This window comes from Syngnathoides biaculeatus, chromosome 9 (genome assembly GCF_019802595.1).
Source record: "Syngnathoides biaculeatus isolate LvHL_M chromosome 9, ASM1980259v1, whole genome shotgun sequence".
Lineage (NCBI taxonomy): Eukaryota > Metazoa > Chordata > Actinopteri > Syngnathiformes > Syngnathidae > Syngnathoides > Syngnathoides biaculeatus.
This window is the reverse complement of record NC_084648.1, coordinates 10,252,335-10,272,155: the sequence shown is the minus strand read 5'-3', so window position 1 is coordinate 10,272,155 and position 19,821 is coordinate 10,252,335. Positions and strand designations below refer to the sequence as shown.

At 39.7% G+C, this 19,821-nt stretch overlaps 1 protein-coding gene across 7 annotated transcripts; it reads right to left on the bottom strand.

The window, feature by feature from the left end:
- Positions 1 to 1,880: 1,880 nt before the first annotated feature.
- On the bottom strand, positions 1,881 to 19,604 carry arfip1 (ADP-ribosylation factor interacting protein 1 (arfaptin 1)). 7 transcript variants are annotated; one of them, XM_061830425.1, is made up of 10 exons: positions 19,396 to 19,604; positions 15,246 to 15,547; positions 11,732 to 11,833; positions 9,837 to 9,945; positions 9,377 to 9,478; positions 7,739 to 7,851; positions 7,388 to 7,609; positions 6,353 to 6,510; positions 5,027 to 5,201; positions 1,881 to 4,749 (listed from the first exon to the last, which is right to left on the bottom strand). In XM_061830425.1, exons 2-10 carry the CDS (start codon positions 15,543 to 15,545, stop codon positions 4,594 to 4,596), a joined length of 1,437 nt encoding a protein of 478 aa, XP_061686409.1. In that variant the 5' UTR covers positions 15,546 to 15,547; positions 19,396 to 19,604; the 3' UTR covers positions 1,881 to 4,593. The 7 variants fall into 7 exon arrangements, with proteins under 7 accessions (XP_061686409.1, XP_061686410.1, XP_061686413.1 ...); XM_061830426.1 differs by lacking the exon at positions 19,396 to 19,604 and adding an exon at positions 19,114 to 19,358; XM_061830429.1 differs by lacking the exon at positions 15,246 to 15,547 and having other exon boundaries at positions 11,732 to 11,923; positions 19,396 to 19,602.
- Between the last annotated feature and the right edge of the window lie 217 nt (positions 19,605 to 19,821).

Here is a 19,821-nt window from a genome sequence, read left to right as displayed (position 1 = left end):
TTTTTTTTTACCCTGTATAATCCAAAACATTATCTTTTTAATATTTTTAAAATTCCTCTGTTTATTTCATGCAATGTTTAAAAATGAGATATGGCTTTGGGTAGCTCAGTAAACAGGAAATAAGAGAGTAGTCTATGGAGGGGAAAAGGAAAACATTTTGAAACAGACAAGAAGGAAAATCAAATCAGAACTATTGTACACATATTGGACTTAGCCATTAGAACAATTTGGAATGTCCTGGAGGGCGGGTGGGGAACTACCAGCAACAGACACCGATCAACAGCAGTTGAGGACATTAACATTGTGACAGCTGTGAAGAAACTCCCGAAGACAAGTCAGTGGCATGAATGAGGGTGCATCTACTGTTCGAAGAAGAAGACAAGTGTAAGGTTTTAGACTGGCCAAGTCCATCACCGGACCTTAACCCCAGAGAGCATGCATTATACCTCCTGAAGAGGAGACTGAAGGGAGAACCCCCCCCCCCCCCCCCCAGAAACAAACAAGAACTGAAAGAGGCTGCAGTGAAGGCCTGGAATGCAATAGCCTGTTGAATCGATGGGTTCCAGACTTGATACAGTTATCATAAGTAAGGGCTATGCTGCCAATTAAATGATCAATTTATTGTCTGTTCCAATACTTTTGCTCACTTGACCAGCAGGTGGCGTTAAACAAAAGGTGCTCTGTCCTGAGTTGTTCAAAACATCCGATGTAAATATGATGAAAGGTGGAAGTCTGAACTTTTGTCTCATATTTTTTTAATTATCTGAAACCTAAATGTCTCATTTCTTTATAGTTCTATAGTCCTTGTCATTTGAATAATTTTGGATGGTACTATCACACAATACTGACATTTTATTTCATGCCAAGCAGCTGTTGGATGGTTGCTAGCTACCTCTATTAGCAGCAGGCGGACGGTAAAACCTAGCTAGCTAGTAATAAATATCTGTCTTAACACTCTGCTGTAATGGGATCGACTACATTATTTTGTCCCATCTTTAACAAATAGATGCTTGCTTGTAGCTACCTCGCAATTAGCTACCTCGTTAAGAGTGAAGGTGGCTCATGGAGTAAATCCGACCTCGTGTTCTTGCTATAAAAATCTGATGGTGTAGCACTGAGATGAGCTTTGCAATATATCACAGTATGGATATCTTGTCCCAAATCGATGTTAGCTAGACGTCAGCGCTAACTACACTAAAGGTTCAGAGAGACTTGCTATATTTGGATTTAAATCCGGACACAAATGGCCAATTATTTTGTGATTCTAACCCTAAAACTAATTTGAATTTTAATAGTAGTTTGCAATCTTCAAACACAATTTTTAAAAAATAATGAAAATCCAAAGAAACATTTTTTATTTTCATTTTTTTTTTTTAACTGTACATGTCAATAAAAAAAAAATCTGGAATCTTAAACATTCAAAACTGTTTTAAATCCAACAGTTTTTCCCCTTAAGCTCCCGACCCCCCCTGTACAAAAATACACGTACACATGCTAGAACCTAGCATAATATTGCAAGGAAGTTTTCAGGAAAAATGTTTTTAATTGTAGACTACAGGGCATAAACTACACAAAATTACAAATATATAAAGCTTTTTTCAAACATCCTTTTTTTTTTTTGGGAGTGTCACACCAGAGTCACACGTATACTATAAAAACTCAGCGGTACAAAATTGAGCAAACGAGAGCCTGCAAGTTATAAATATGAGTGTCCGACGCAGTAGCTTTTTAAAAATATACGTTCCCCAAACCCCATTGTTAAATTGAAAAAAAAAAAATGTTAGCAGCTTAAAGTGGAGTATGCTGGTCATTCAAAATATCCCAAAAATATTATTCAAGATCATGCATTTTGTTGTTTTTTTAACCCATATAATCTAAAATAATATTTTTAATATTCCTCTATGTCATGCAATGTTTAAAAATGAGATATTTTGACAAAGCAATTTTTAGTTGAGCGCTTTAGAGTTTTTTAATTTTATTTTATTATTTTTATTGATTTTATTTACGAGTTCCTCAGCAAAAAAAAAAAAAAAAAACATGTAGCATGGAAAGAAATTGAAGTCAAGGCACGCGTTACCAAAACATTAAGTCAGTCCTTCATTTTCTCTAGAAAAGTAAAAATCCATAAATCAGCACAGCGTATTATAGAACAGACGACGAGGAATATATATATATATATATTTTTTTATTAGCGTTACGCTAACAGTATCGCATTTCATAGATGTGGTTTTCAATGACACACTCGCGGCCTGAATTAGCAGAAGTTTGCCGGGACGCAAGAGCACTGAACAGCAATAAGGCTGCCAATAGAAAATAGAGCATTCGTTAAAAAAATGTATCAAATGTAGGAGATAGTTTCGATTTGCTGAGTTTTAGAAGTGTTATTTCTTTCCCACCAAGAATGTGGTCATCTTGTTTACGATTTCAATGCTAAGCTATGCTAGTATGCATACTGAAGGGAAGAAAAAAAAGTCCAGTTTGCATTTGATGACCCCTGAAGTTGTTTTGTATAGTTCATTACGACGTATGAGCACAGTCGCGTGTTAGCATAGCACACAAACTGTGAATATTACATTCACGTTGCAAAACTTGCAAGTGGCTTCCGAGGATTGCCAAATGGCGTTTGCTTGAAGTGAATTATACGCAAATTAAATGGTTTCATTTTGATGCGGTCAGAACGCGGAACCACGTTGATTTTTGAGCTTTAAGACTGTTGGCTGGAAGTATGCGAGGCAAAATTTTGCAAGAGTGGAATTGGATGCTAGCAAGACTTCACAAGGCTGTGCGTTGTCTCAAACTTTCAACAGTTTAACACTGGATAACTGCGTTATTGTGGTCTGTTCAATACAACATAACGGTAGTGTCAGTTTGCATACTGGCTACGATTAAAATGTGGCTGAGTCAGCCTTGCGGAAAGAAAATGTATTTGTGAGCTTTAGGAGTGCTTCTTTCTTTTCTGGAATGTTCATTTTCGGATTTGCCACTGTCGTGCTGAGCAAAGTAAACCTAGACCTGTTTTTTTTTTTTTTTTTTTTTTTTTTTAAGAGTAGCATCACATTTCATAACTGCGTAACCAATAAAAATGGCCAACTGGAAACCCAAGTTGTTCTCATCAGTTCATTATGATGCAAGTGAGCGGAATGTTAAAGTGGCTTTCCATAACAATTTTGCAAAAAATAACTCCCCAAATCATTTTTCTTCCTGAGGAGATTTCTCGTAAGAGGAAATGCAATGAAATATCGGTTTTGTTGTTTGGTTTTTTTTTCCCATGAAAAAACTCAGTACTTATTAAAGGCAGTTTTTCCTCAAACTACGTCATTTTATCAGTGGTTTTACTTAACGAACCTTAAATTTGCATTTGTCACTACAGGACGAAGTGGCCGAGGCTGTGAGAGAATCTGATGGAATATTATGAACGTTTCATGCTGGAAAAACTATGACCAAAATGTTATTATCTTGTTATTACGGAAGTGTATTGCTGCCACACCAAAAAAAAAAGTTGCCATCACGTTATGACATGATGTATTTCACGTTATAATGTGGATGTTTCATGTTATCACGTGTTTAACGTTATAATGGGGTTAATTACACATTACAACATGAATCGTTTCACATTATAACAATTAATTTCACTTTATAACATGAAACGTTTCACGTTATAACGTGAAATGAACCACATTATGTAATTTATCACATTATAACATGAAACATATCATGGTAAAGCCTACTAAGTTCTTCGCTGTGACCTGAAAAGTTGGCGTCAACTTGTTTGCGACCCTGTGGTCACTCACATCCTACCAAGGTGGCATACAGGAAGACACCGCTAGAACTGGACTCTCATTGATTGTTGCACAAAACATGGATTTGGTGAGCTTTTTTACGGAGTCGTGGTGTACCCAAAGATTGCCTCTTACGCATGGAGCAAGAACATGTAGTCACGTAGGAGAACCGGAAGTAATTTCCTTTTGTGGGGGCGGGGTGAAGAGGGGTGGTATTTATTTATTATTTTCTACATTATAACGTGAAACCAATCTACGTTGTAACATGATACGTATCACGTTATAACGTAGAGCATATCATGTTATAACATGGTTTCACACTACAACATGAAATGAATTACGTTATAATGTGAAACTTTTCACGTTATAACATGAAATGATTCGTATTATAATGTGTAATTAACAAAATTATAACTTGAAGCATATGTTTAAACATGAAACATCCACATTATAACGTGAAACATCAGGTTATAACGTGATAGTGAGGCTTTTTATTGGGGTGTGGCAGCAATACGCTTCTGTATGTTACAACATTCATTATGCTGTTATTAAAAAAAGTCATTTTTCCAACTTCCTTAATGCATTTTCTGCAGTTCAATGAACTTGTCAAAGAGCATCAAAGTGCTTTTGCTTTTTTTAAACATTGTAGGATTGAAAATAAAATTTTCAAGGATTCATTTGAGGGATTTTTTTTTTTCTTGTCGTCACTTTTGAAAGGGCATCATTCCTGACAGGAGAATGGAGATCGGGGGGTAGAGGTGGTGGTGGGGGGGGGGGGGGTTCCCTGTAGTTTTCACTTGTAGGTTACATTTCCTTAATGCTCCTCCAACCATGATGGCTGCTCGCCGCCGGGCACTTTCAACTTGATGTGGAACTGCTGCAGCGTTTGCGCCAGCTGCTCCTGGTTGCCCGAGAAGTAGGCGGCGATGGCGTTGTGGAAAAGGATCAGCTGGTTGTGCAACACCTTCACCTAAAACAACAACACAAAGAAGGAATAAGTGCAGTTTTTTCTCTTAAAACAAAAACGGATCGAGTATGAATGAACTATGTATGATTCTTAAAATAAGCTCTTGTATCTGTATTTTTGTCTTGCAAACATTTATACCAAAAAAAAAAAAAAAAAAGGATTATTAATGGGATAACTTGGAATTGAACAGGGTTCCTGTGTCGAGTGTATTTGTGTAATATCTGCTGTAAAATCAGTTTGAGTGAGGAAAAACCCTGATCGAGATTCCGCTTTCCCCGACCTTGTTCTCCTCGAGGAACTTGAGCTTGACGGAGACGTCGTTGCGCATCCTCTCATACTTTTCGCGGTACGTCTGGAACAGCTGCTGCGACTGCTCGATCTTGGGCAGGGTGTTGGCGTCGCGTGGACCCAAGTTCAGCTCCTCCAGATCGGTGCGGTACGCGTCATATTCCACCCTGCCGGGGTACGTCATCGGACAAGTTTCAAACCGGGTAAGAGAGCGGTAAATGTAACTACACTCATAGTCGTAGCATAGCAAAAACAAACAAAAAACAAAGGAAACAATAATTCGGCTGGATTCACATTCGCATTTTACCTTTAGGTGACCGTTGGAGTTGCTATCAGGTTTCTAATGTTCATTTCATTGTTTACAGTATGAATGCTAGGATATGCTGGAAGGTATACATTTTCACTTATGTTGAGTTTTCAGTGCTAACGGGAGGAAGCATTCCTCTAGTCAGGAATTTTACTCAGCTAAGCTTTGTGAGGATGTGACAAGTATAACTGGACAAGTTGCATTTCATCCATCCATCCATTCTCTTTGCCACTTATCCTCACAAGAGTCGCGGGAGTGCTGGAGCCTATCGCAGCTGTCATCGGGCAGGAGGCGGGGTACACCCTGAAGAGGTTGCCAGCCAATCGCTGGCCACACAGAAACAAACAAACCATTTGCACTCAGAATCACACCTCGGTGCAATTTAAAGTGTCCAATTAAAGATGCATGTTTTTGGGATGTGGGAGGAAACCGGAGTGCCCGGAGAAAACCCACAGAGGCACGGGGAGAACATGCAAACTCCACACAGGACCTCAGAACTGTGAGGCCAACATTTTCCAGCTGATCCACCGTGCATTTTCATGAACCCAAAATCAGAGAATTATACACGACATTTTGGGTCAATTCGTTAGGATCTGAGATGGACATTGTCAGAATAGCATAGCCAAGACGCTGTAAATAAAAAGATTGCAATCTTCGCATTCACGACTTGTCACATTTTCTAATTTAAAGGAATATATTCATTATATTCATAGCCAGAATATTTCATTTCCTTTAGAGGAACAATGCAAAACTATGCTACGTCGTGATCCCGATTTTTCGCAACACATTTGAGTGCCAAAAAACTGGTTGATTTGAATTTCATTCATTTTACACACAAGCTAATCTGAAGTTATATTCTCGGTTCATGTCATCCCCACCTAAGAAAGGAAACCACATAAGCATATCCTACCAAAAAATGTGTACACATTTGTTTTAAAGACAAGCTCAGATTGACTAAAATTCAGTTGTTCATAGTCTTGGATAGCAAAGTCCAGGTTTTGAGCACATTACCTGGCAACCTCGTATTGCTTGATGTTGATCATGGTGTCCTCGATGGTTTTGTCCACAAGGGTGTTGACGCTGTTGATGAAGAAGTTAATGGCACCCAGCAGAGTCTCCCCGTTTTTGGACAAAAGCTTTTGGGTGTCAGCGTTGTAACCAAACTCCTCCTGAGAGGGAGGAAAGAAAAAAAAAAAAAAAAAAAAAAAATCACTTCCAATCGATGTTAACTAAATTAATATTATTCAAAAACGGGCTTTGCGAACCACATACGGTCCCATTTTTTTCTCAAATTATCTATAAATCAATTCTCCATATTGCTTATTTTCAGAATTAATCTATTGCAAATAAAAATATTACTAAGATAAAAAAAAGAAACATCGATTCAAACTTTTTTATTTAAAAAAATTAGCTAATGAAGGTTTTATATGTAAAAATTTTCAGATGGACTTTTTCAAGGCTTTAAATAATTGGTTAATTTATGATAACACGATTGTTGAATATTTTTCTCAAGGCAGTTCCTTTTTAATAACTTAACTTATTGGAAATAAAGTAAAAAATATTAGTGAAATGAAAAGATTTATATATGCATTTCATATTTTTAAAATAATTTATTGATTATAAATTAAAAAACGGGTTGCGTCAGACAAGGCATTTGGCGTGAAAACCAAAGCAAACAAATCCAGCGAGTAGTTCGCTGAGGTGGAAAAGCTAGAAGTTCTATTAATAACGTTAGCAAATTTTAGTAAATCAAACAATTTTAGAATTACATTATGAAAACGGTGTAAAAATTATAATTATTGTAGTCAGCTGGATAGTAGATCTGCCTCACCAGTTATGAGGATTGCGTGGGTTTTTGTTTGGGTACTCCGGTTTCCTTCCACAATCCCATTATTATTATTTTTAACCTCAACGACAGATGAGCTGGCCTAGTCCAAAAATCTATTGTTATTTCGACTTTCACTTTTCAAAAAATAAAATAAAATAAAATAAAATGTAACCTAATGTGACCCTCGAGCACAAATTCTGTCCACCACAGGCACTCACATGGAGCTCTGGGGTCTTGAGGCTCAGGTCCGCGAAGGCGTCGCCGAGCTGCCTCTGCGTCTGCATGATTTGCCCCAACTGGGCGGCGAGCGTCTGCGCGAGCTTGATGACGTTCTGGTACTTGCGCTTGTTCTCACGCAGCACGTCGATCTGGGCCTCCAGGTCCAGGTCCACCGTCTTTGAGCCACGACCCAGCTTCTCAGACAGAATCTGGCGGGTGCACTGGAAAAGACAACCAGTTCAAACAACAACTAAAAAAAAACAACACCACAGTCAATATAGTAAGTACCATTATGGCTAAATTATATGGAGAGAAAAAAAAAAAAAGAATGATGGGGGGGATAAAATTACTTTGTAGGTGTTGATGCTCCACTTTCTCACAAGGTCCAATTTCTCCATGGCTGGATTCTTGGTGTCTTCTGAGAGGACCAACGCTCCACTCGATGGCTGTGTTTTTGGAGCATCTGCACGAGTCATCAGAATTATTCACTTCGTTAGCGAAAAAGGAGTGCTTCGGCGACGGCGAAATGCTACATCGAGGGAGGCAGGGGGTGCTGGTGAACAAGTACAATTAGTCAACAAGCAGGAGAAACACACCCAATCAAAAGGAATAACATAGAGAGCCCTGAAATTGATATTATCCAACTTCAAAAATGGAATGATTTGGGGGACGTTACTTTAAATTACTGTTATTTCTCATGTATAATGCGCACCCATGTATAATCACATCCTGAAAAAATTCTGGAAAACAATGCATGATTTTGCTTTGACCCACATGATCAAAATGAATAATTATCTGTATTTTGGTTTTTTTCCCCAAAGAATTATTCTGAAGTTAAGCAATGTAACGTAATTCTTTTTATTTTATTTGTTCTTGTTTTGAAATTCACAGCCCTACTTTTAGTAAGTAAAAGAGAAAACTTAAAGTTGTGATACGTTTGATTACCCAGACAGAATTTGTTGACAACTTAAAGAAAACATATAGGGCCAAATGTTTCACCTGTGTGAAATTTGCTTGACAACTTTGGTTAACTTTATATACATTTTCTAACCATATCTGGTAACTTTCATAACTTTTCTTTGCCAACTTTGATGAGATTTAACTTGCCAACGTCAGAAACCGAAGTTATTTTTGTTTGCCGAGTTCAATGATTTTGTGACGATTCCTTGATAAACTTTGATGATGTTCGCTTGCCAAGCAGATTTTGGTGATGGTTTGCCTGCCAACTTCAATAACTCTGGTGATGATTACTTGCCATAATTTGGTGATGATTACTTTGAAAATGCTGCTGACTTTGGTGACATTTGCGTACCATTACCAGGGCCGTTCGCTCACGGACCTCAGTGATGCTTCATTGCTAAATTTTGTTGACGTTAGCTTGCTGAATTGGGCAACAATTTCCTCATATTTCGGAGAAGCTAAGGCTGAATTCAATAGCTTACCACTACATGTTAATAAATATGGTACAACATAAATTAGCCTTCAGATTACCTTATATTTTTTGAGCAGTGGAGACCTAAAGTTAGCTAATCTTCTTTTTCATTCGGCTTGTCCTGTGTGTGTGTTTGTGTTGATGTGTGTGTGTGTAAAGTTAGCGAACATTAACTTTAAAAACAAAAACACTCCCTTACAAAGTTCTCAGTAAACTTTCCAATATCAGTTTCAGAGCTCTCATTTGGCGGGGACAAATTCTGCAAGCGGGAAAACCTCCCTGCACCAAAATATAAATTGTTAATCCAAGTTGCACTCATATATGTAGAGTTGTCTAGAAGTTTAGATCATCAAGCGCGGCCAATACCCATTATTTACAAAGCAGATTATCAATACAGCCCACACTTGTTGCAATGGGGAGTGAGCCATTAATATTGATAGAGAAGGTGATTCAGAATGGAGGAAAAGCCTGTGGGAACAAAGACAGCGGGTAAGAAAACGGGAGCGGAACGTGCGATTAGTTTGCTTTTCGATTCTTGACCCGTCACCGTGGGTACCTGTATCCGCCTGGCTCTCGCTGGAGGAGCGCGCCAGGCGGCTAGCGACCGCCGAGCTGGGCGCAAAGGGCGCCACAGGGGACGCGGGGAGGCTCGACGACCCTGGGAGATAGTAACAATTAAGAGCCGACATTTTTGCATCATCAGAACTTTCTCACAGATTTCCCCGATCGAGTCCTTTGAATTATGATGACAGCCACGAAACAAAAGCCTACACGGGGACGCGTGTCAAAAACATGGAAACCAGCCATGGCAACATGCATCACGTATCCGCAGAGAGACTCACATTTGCATTTCCAACGTGAGGATGAAACGCAAAGTGGGGCTTCAGTGTAAAGATGAGAGGAGGCTCATTAAATTCAAACGACATCTTTAGAAATAGACACGTGACACAAAAAATGGTTTGTTGTGAAGGTCCTCATTAATTCCTACTAAGACAACAGTCGTCCAAATGTATAACCTTTGTATGGGCCTGATTCAATGATGCCTTCCGTCGTCGATGTATAGTTGGCGGAGGTTACGCAAGACTCGGAAAGGTCTGCAATCGCCGGCCCCCCGGGGTAAGAGTCCTGTGAAAGAACATTCAAATATGAGGGAAATTATTAAGTGTGTGGTGGGAAGACACCACAGTGGAACTTAATAGATTCCTCCAATCCAGGGGTGCCCAGACTTTTTTACCCCAAGATCTACTTTTCAAGCAGCCAGCCTCTCGCGAGCCAACGACGGGGAGGGAACGATGATGATGAAACCGTTTTAAGGTTAATGTTATGTTGCCTCCTATATTTAAAATACAAAATTAGCTTTTTGTGCACTGTATTGTCTGTGCTTTCATCCTGGATCAGGCTGTGCCAAGGTGGAATTTTAAAATGACACACCATCTAATCTTGCACTTTCTATTTTGGCTTCAGACCAGACCTTTCCCACTCGGAAAAGAGAAAATCCCGTCCAGTTTAACCACTTTTTCTTCGATTATTCACATGCTCAGACAGCCATTGCATCTTAAAACAACAGCATTTCCTTTTTAACTTTCTCCATTACTATCGAAAGTAAATATAAGCAGCATGTCTACCTCGTCTTTGCTCTACGTTGCCCAGACTGTGAACGCTGTCATTATAAAACACATTGATGGGCTGCATAAGTACTTTAACATTTTAAGAGGAGGGAGGAATTCGAGCGACGGGTGAAAAAAGTATGGCCGAGCAGCAGTCTTGTTAGAGAAAGTTCTGTGTGCTGCCTAAAAGGAACCAGTGGCTTCTTTTCATTTTTTACAGTACGTATGTGAATTGTCCCATGGGATGTAACAACCAGTCATCCCTCACTCATTGAATCACACTGCTAAATGCCACAAACTGAATAGCTGCATGTTGTACTTTGAAAAAGCATTGGATGCTTTATTGTTGCATGCAACGGAGAATATCTGCGAAAAGACTGCATCAGCGGTGCACAATTGCGCACACGCGCAGCTTAGAGGCAACATTGGCTGACGGTCGCGATCGACGCATTGAGCACTCCTGCTCCAATCGTTTATGATAGTTGTGGCGTAATAATTGCCATCACATTCAAATTAACATCTTGAGAAGCATCATTATTGATAGCAGAAGAAGAAGCAGTCATGGTAGTATTAATAGTTGAAGTGGAAGTAGTAAAAGCAGTAGTAGGTGAAGGTAGCACATGTAGAAACAGTATAGAAGAACAAAAAGTTTAAGTAGCTGTAGACGAACAGTAATATAAGCAGTATTAGTATTCGCAGCAGCAGTAGTCGTAGTGGTATAGGTATAAGTACAACCAGAAGTGGTAGTAGTGGAAGTAGAAGTCATCGCACAGTCTGAGAAGAAATAGTGGGAGAAAAAATTAGTAGTAGTTGAAGAATGATAATAACACAAATGGTAGTATGTAGTAGGAGAAACAGGAGTGGTGGTAAAAGTAGCAGCAGTAGTGACAGTAGTAAGTTTTGTAGTACAAATAGAAGACGAACCAGAAGTAGCAATAGTAGTGGCAATTATAAAAGCAGTAGTATTTGTAGAAGTAAAAGTAGCAGAAATGGTAGTTGAAGAAATACAAGTTGTAGTAGACGTATTATTAATTGATGTTATAGTAACGCAAGTCGTAGTAGTAGCAGGTAATAGTAATGAGCTGTATTGTTATACCACCAGGAGTAGTAGTGGTAGTTGTACAAGTAGAAGCAGTATTGACAATGGAAATAAGTAGTAGTCTGTGTAAGTAGAAGTAGTAGTAACTGAAGTAGTAGAAAAGACAGCAGAAGTAGTCAGGAGAATTCGAACAAAAGGTCCTAGTCGCTATAGTAGAAGTAGTAGTAGTAGTAATAATAATCATAGCAGTGGTTTGAGGCCTCACCCTGCAGAACACAGTCTCCGGGTTCTGATCCAGGTCTCCGTTGCTGGTCACTGCGATCTCAGCGGCCGAGCTCCTCTGGGATTCCTCAGTCATGGCGTCTTCCTGTGACGAGTAGGACATGATCCCGTTCTTGTTACAACATCCAGAGAGGAATCAGGACTTCGACGTGGGCTGCCATCTTGTGGACGTTGGCTACGAGGAGGGTTCAGCTATTTTAAAGCACACTAACCAATTCATCTCAACCAGATACGACAGAGTTTTCCCATGAGTGTTTGGCTAAAAGATGTGATGAGTTCCTGGTATACATTAGACACCCCAAATCTTGTACAAAATCAGGTAGGAGTAGTCTTGGATTTCTGGAATTTATTGGTTTTGGATTACAAAACTGCCCGAATGCTTTCCATTGGTGGTGCAAAACTTGGTCTGTTGCTACAAGATTCCATGCCATGTACAAAAACACTTAAGAAATGAATGCAGGATATACACGTAATACTCTGCACCAATCCAGTTCACTATGGACCATTTTGGTCTGTATCCATGATGATCGACGTTGTCAATGATAGATTACTACAGACAGGCCAATGTGGCACCTTCATCAAGATTCAAGATGGTCTTGTTCTTTTGGTCACAACTCACAGCTCGTGACAATGCGTGCGAGTGGGAATGTCGATGGACCGCTAAATCAAGAGCTTTGCCTTTTGGCTCAGGTTCTTCTTTATCATGACAGAGAGTCCAGACAAATACAGACACTGTACTAAGACGCCTGTAACTCTCCTGGACCATTCTTTCCTCACTCGTGAACAAGACCACAGAATTGAATTTCTCCACTTAGGGCAAGATCTCCTTCCTCAATAAAGGTAATGAACACAAACTCTTGGCAGAGCCAGACTCTCACTGGAAAAGAATCTGACTTCAATGCCAACCAAACTCCGACATGGGTCATACAGGGTCGCAACACTGGAGAAACCCTCACAGCAAGCTGAATACCTTCTGAAGTCCACAAAACACTGGTAGATTGGTTGTGGGGAAACCACCATGTACCCCTAGGACCCCGTTGAGAATTTAAAGCTAACAATCCAACAACAACAATCCGTGCAATTTGGATCATAAACATTCTTTCTTTCTACATACTTTGGCCTTTCCGTCACCTTAGTAAAGGTTAATCTTGGTCTCATAAAGCCATAAAACTTAGTTCTACAACTTTTGTGGCTCATGTCTGTGCTTCTTTGAGATTGGATTCTTTCCTTCTTTTTCTGGGGCATTGTTTCCATCTTGTGGTATGGCAAGTGTATTTCTTCCGTCAAAGTCTTCTTCTTCAGTGGATTATAATAACTTCACCCCTGCCCTGTGGAGGTTGGGAGTGATGTCACTGACTGCTGTCTTTGGATGTTTCATCACAGCTCTCACTAGGTTTCTGTCATTAACTACTGTTGATAGTCTGTTACTCAGTACCCCAGTAATTTCCTTTCCAGGACATTACAGTTTTCAATTGGTTATGCCAAATGATTGTGCAATAACTCTGATCTATTTTTCCTGTTCTCTCAGCTTCAAAATTAGTTTCCTTTCCAGCATAGTCAGCAATCTGGTCTTCATAAGCATAACAGCAAATCCAGTTCTCACAGGTGTAAGCCAAAGCCAAAAACATATGTTTAAGCAATTATTCTACAAGGCAGCACCTTAGGAACTAGAAAAACCCATCAGTCACATGCTCCAATACTTTTGCTCACTTGAAAAGTGGGTGGGTTGAAAAAAAAAAAGTGCTCTGTCTTGAGTTGACACATCAATATGTAAAAACCACGAAATAAAAGATATAATTCTGAACTTTTCTTCTCATGTTCATCTTGTTCATCTGAAACCCAAATATTTTCAGTACACAAACAAAAGAAGCAATTGATCCTGCAGGAGGGACTGATAATTGGATCACAGGAAAACCCATTCGACCAACCACAAAATAAAACCAAAAATCCACGACTCCATAGCAATAAAACCGCTACCCGGTCCGGCAAACACTTTTACATGCAGTGTCTTTTGACCAATGCATAAATACTTAAAGGGCAATTTGATGCCCGCACACACGAAGTTCCGACAGTTTAACTCATCAAACCGCCAGCAGGAGATAAGATGACCTTGTACGCCATAATCCTCTCAGACGCAGTTTTACCTGGCCATCACTCTCGTGCTTTGGATTGCAATAAACTCAGTTAAGCAGCAGTGTATTATTTACTCAGACAATGCGAGGATATATTGGTACTGAAATAAAGAAACACCAGTGGAATGTCGTCAAACTGCGGGCAATCAGATTCTTAATTTCGACAAAAAATAATTTCCAAGAAATTACATCATATTTAGGTTCATATTTTAGATATTATAATTCATATGCTCTATGCTATATTGTAAGTCAGGGCTCAGCAACCTTTTTAAGGCTGAGGGGTACTTCGAGAGCACCGATCGTATGAAGGGCTACGTGACCAGTTTGCAGTAAATTTCAGACTCAGTTCATTACACGTACATAAAATATTTTTGTTTTAATTTATTGTAGTAAATGACATTACAGGTATTTTAAAATTTTAATTCACGTAAGCAAGTCAGATTCACAATTTAAAGCACAAATAATAGTAATTTGTGGCCTATGGTATTTTTAGAACATACCTCACGGGCGCCTTATATGGTCCTCGTGGGCTACCATTCGCCCGCGGGCACCGCGTTGGTGACCCCTGTTGTAAGTTTTGAGGCTGTGAAGCACCCTCATGTTTCCATCTAACGCCTACTAGGGAATTACCTCAAATATTCCTGGATCAGAAAAATGTATCCCAGATAGATTGCGCATTCCAAATTGTAGAATGTGACCAACTGATTTTAGATTTAATAGTTACTTCATTTGGCTATCGTGTGGTTGTGTAATTGAAGGTGATGGAGTTTTAGAAGGAACTCAGCGGGCAATAAAATATGGCATATTTACATCAGTTCAACGCACCCCAAAAATGAGCTGCTTGATAACTCTGCACATTATCTAATGAGGAAGAAAAAAAAAATCTTGCCATCACATTGAAGGCAACAATTCGGACACGCCTTTCTCCGCCGGCTATTACCCACAACGCCCTTAGGGTAACTTGATGAAGACAAAAATGGTAAGAGAGAACTGAGTCCTGAAGTCCTGACTTGTTCACCAGACTACTACTGAGATTATACGAAGTACAGCAATTGATAGAGAAACTGTTAGGAGCTTTGGGGAACCATTCGAAAAATAGGGCATTAAATAAAATTAATAGGGTTTTGTTCCGCCCACACCACACAGAAGCGCAACATTTAAACCAGATCTACCGCTAACCCCCCCAAGCCACAAGCTGACACACAAAGCTAGAAGTTCTTCAAGATCAAATCACACCACACAAGGCAATCTAAGAGGAGAGTGATTAATAAAATCACAGAGAAGAAGAGCAACCACCACCGCATATCAGCAAACAGGAAGCACTAAAAGGGAGCCACACTGTCCACAAGTGAAGGTAAACGTCACCTTTGTCTGAGTGCTAGTTTCAGCATCTCCACATTCCTTTGCTGGATCCACAGCCTGGTCTCCACCATTTTCTACACTCAGAGCCTCATCCTCGCTGCTGCTTAACGACTTATCCTCTGCACTGTCTATAGCAACGTCATACAGCACATCGTTCCCCGACGCCGTATCGCTATCATCTAAGTTTGGAGACGACGCCAGCGGTGGTGACAGATCACCAGTGTGCGGATTGTCCTCGGCTTCCATGCGAGGCTCCTCAGGTGAGGTCTTGCCTGATTGGGTGTCAAGACTACCCTCAGACATACCTGGAAACAAACAGGCAGGAGGTTATGAACTAGCCTTTGGTGTGCAAGATCAGGCCCAAGTAATTCATTAATTAATTGTTAGGCTATTGCGTAAAGCTGTTTTTTAACCATTTCAGGTTTCCCGAGTGGCTAGGGCATCGCTAAAACAGTCTAGTCACACAATTTGGCGTTGATCAAAAGTCCTTTGAGTGCCTTCGTTCACACATCACTGGTTATCCGGCGAAATTGCGAGTTACGTTATTAATACAAAACCCAAGCCTGTTAGCTCTCGAGCTAGCTAATGGCTAGTGCCTATTATCTCACCAGTAATGCCCGGTGGGATCTATTACAAGCCACTAGCGACTTTAAATGAATATACCGTAATTTCCGGCCGAGAAGCCACAACCTTTGTCACACGCTTTCAACCCTGCGGTTTATGCGGTGATGCGGCTAATTTGTGCATTTTTTTTCTTAACAGCCGCAAGGGGGCACTTGAGCGGAAAAGGTAAGAATGAGACCGGTGGAATATATGTGCCAAGGAAGTGACTTTTACTGGCCTTGTTAGTGTTGCTGCCGTGTCTCAGTGATATTTACCTGTAAGTTTTATTTTAACCAGCCCTGTTAGCACTAGCGTGCCACTACCGTTAGCGCAGCGCTAGCGTAAAATTCTTTGTGTACCATCTTTCTTTGTAAATATCTCGTGTTTCAATGTGGGCACTTGGGGCTTTTACACAGCTGCGGCGTATGTATGTAGCAAATGGTATTTCCTTCACAAATGCACTCGGTGAGGCTTGTAACCATGTGCGCTCTGTAGGCCGGGAATTACGGTAGTTTCATGCCTCAAACATGTAGTGATGAATATGCATAAGATATTGTAAATGCTAGATGAAGTAGAATCTATTTTATAGGTCCTAGAATTAGTGTATGATTGACAGACAAGCAGGGTGCGGTTTCCAACAATGCCCAAGAGTGAAGACAACGGGGAGCTTCTTCAGGACTTGGAAGCCTTATTTTTTATACATCCATCCATTTTCCTAGCCGCTAATCCTCACAAGGGTCGTGGGGAGTGCAGCTGTCAATGGGCAGGAGGCGGACTACACCCAGAACTGGTTGCCAGCCAATCGCAGAGCACATAGAGACAAACAGCTGCACTCACAATCGCACCTAGGGGCAATTTAGAGTGTCCAATTAATTATTTTATATACAGTACTTTGCATATTTTCTGATTGTCATTAACAGTCTTCTCAACGGTGAAGATACGTTTGATTTCACTTTACATTGACTTTAAAGTCCTTAGAACAATCAGGGTAAGAGTCGGCGATAAACCGATTTTATCCGTTACCTTTAATTTATCGGGATAATTTTTTTTTTTTCCTGCTTCAATAGCTAAAAGCAAATCCCCCACTGATGTGTACTGATTACATTGATAACATGTCTGCAAACTGAGAACAAATATGGACTGTGTGGACAAAGCACAGTCCATATTGCCAATTTTGCAATTTGGTTGCAAGATTTAAAGACTTTTACTTTCAAAAGACCAAAAAAAGTGATGAGTGAGTTTAATTCCAGGTAAAAAAAAAAAAAAAAAAAAAAAAAAAAAAAAAATTCGGAACAGAATCATTTTCACATTGTTTTGCATATGACGAGGAAGGAAACCGGTGGAAGTCAATCATGCTTAATGCTGTCATTCAATGTGTTGAAAACATTTGACCAGCGGTATGTGCTTTAAAGCCACACATATTTTCCCTAGTTTGGGGGGGCCAGAAGAAAACGGCGTGCTGTGTTATGCTACAACAAAAGATATAGACTAAACAAGAAACTTGAGGGTTCATTTTATGTTATGTTGAAAACTTAAAGAGATAAATGTATTAAGAAGCACCAAAAATATTATTTGTCTGTAAACTGATACAACTGATGGATGATGAAAAAAAAGCTCATTTGATATCAGAAATACAGCTAATTTGAGGCGATACCACCTACTGGCTTGTCAAGTTTCTGCGAGACAGAAAGTCTATTTGAAAAGTGTGGCGATCAACTTCCTGGCCTGGATTTCAAAGTACAATGGAAGGTGGGGGGGACGATTTCTTTAAAGTTTTTAGGCAGCATTTGCATTGGCAAACATCAGTGTAGTTAGTGTATATATATATATATACTCTTAATTGTATGACTTTGGGGACATTGATCTCATTGTGGTTCTCATTGCTACACTAAAACATTGCAAAAAGTTTAAGTTGTGATTTCACAGAAAAGCAAATTAAGATGCTTGCTTACAATGCTAAAGTCAACGCTTTCAGATAAACTGCGGTTTGCATGCCCGGTGAATTGTTCTGAAATCCACAATCTGGGAGTCAAACTTTGGAGATGTCAAAACCTTCAAAATTTGATTTTTTGGGGGATCGTTCCCTGCTATATTATGCTAAATCTATTACGGATTTAGTGGACTGGAGATTCCCCCCACCCTGGGTCCCCACATTCACATCATAGTATTCTCCCCGTATTGCTGGATTTTTAGTACATGCAATATTTTTTTGTGGGTGGTAAAATAAATGCTTCATAGCCTAAAACAAACCTGAAAAAAATGAAAACACATATTGCAAGGAATAAAATGTACAAAGTGTATGGTACTACTGTGTTATTGTAGCATTTAAAAGATGTTTAAGAAAAGTGTTTTATATAAAAAGTATTTAAGCAGTTAATAGAAGTGTGATGAGTCTGGGCAGGTTCCTAAATAATAATAATAAAAAAAGTAGTTGCTACTTGACAGATTTCACCTGCTGCGGGGGTGGTCTGGAACCTAACCCCTGCGATAAAGGAGGGGTTACTGCAAAGGCATACCTGGCAGAGATCATTTCACATTTATTTAGGAAGTAACACTACACTAATATTTTTCCAGATTGGTCCGACAAAGTGAAAGAGAACAAAGCAGGAAAAACGACAAGTAAAATGTTTTGTGGTTAAGTAAAATGCAAATTAGTCATGTTGTTTCGATGCAAAAGTCATGATTTGCTGGAGTCTCACGTGCGCGGTTGAGATTTGTATGGCAACTGGATTGTTGTGCAATTTAGATGCTATTTTGTAAAAATAAATAAAGTGGATCACATCAAATTGCGTGACTTGGACATGCAATTTAGGAAGTTTTTGTACTTACTTTGACGATGCATGATAGGCAGCCAAAAGAAATAATTTTACATTTTGTAGGAAGTATGACGTCGAATTGCATCACGACTGACTGACTACATGACTGCTAACAATAAAACAAAAACAAACCAAAAAACAAAAAAACGACAGAAAATCAAATGGCTGGATTGTAGTTATTTGAAGTTATCTATCCGACAAACAAAATGTGGACATCAACTTCCAGGGTTGAATTTCAAAGTATAACGAATGTAGTACAAAATATGTCGCCTTTTTAATTGTTTATTTTTATTCATGTGGTTTTGCCACACGTCGCAACATGCAGCTGTTTAACTTTAACGTGGAAAGGGAAACTTGCCAACATAAAATGTCGTCTAAGGTGAACAGCCTTGATTGGAATTTAACGCAAATCGAATACATGACTTTAAACACATTTCAATAATAATAATTACCACACTGTTGTCCGTGGGCTTTCCTTTACGACACTTCGCCGACGTTGAAGTCGCTTTCTAGCTAAGCTAACTGGGTAGCTAGCGAGCTAACTAAACGCTAACCCAAAACGACCCCAAAAATCGCCCGTTTGCACCGAAAAGCCCCCAAAATGTGGCTTGTGTTCCGTTCACCAGGATCGCCACATAAGTGACCACACGTCACAAGGGAACAAGTGAGTGGGTGTGGGAGTGCAGGGTTTGAGAAAAAAAAAAAAAAGAAGCCCAAGAAGTAGTTTACCGTACCTGTCTACGACCGTCGTGGCTAGCTAAAAGATAGTCGTAAAGTCCTAAACGGGATGTCCTTGGGGAACAGCAGCCTGATTGTTTTAACGCAATTAATGCAAAAAACTGAGTGTAAAAAGCGGTGGCCGCGTTCTTGCTGGTGGATCAGACTTGGAGTTCGAACCCCGGAAAAAGTGATCAGCCACAAAGGTCTCCCGGTAGACCATTTGTTGCATGCGCTCTCCCCCTGCTGTTTAAAACTACAGCTTGCAATTTGGTGTCCCAGTTCCATCTCATCGATTATGAAGTGTTTTTTTTTATTTCACTAAGCGAGGGGCTGGTGGTTGGTTTCGCAACACGGCGCATAATCTTAGTCTAATGGTGACTTTATTGGTGTGGCAGTTGACCTCAAACGCCGCACCGTTGTGTTTGTCACGCCACGCTCAA

Bases quoted from the DNA above. Each gene is read 5' to 3' on its own strand.
- arfip1 (XM_061830425.1), bottom strand. From the start codon at position 15,545: ATGTCTGAGGGTAGTCTTGACACCCAATCAGGCAAGACCTCACCTGAG. The intron at 9,479-9,836 runs GTTATACATTTG...ACTATCTCCCAG, and splicing joins TGAATCAGGCCCATACAAAG to GGTCGTCGAGCCTCCCCGCG. The intron at 7,852-9,376 runs GTACCCACGGTG...TGACTCGTGCAG, and splicing joins CGAGAGCCAGGCGGATACAG to ATGCTCCAAAAACACAGCCA.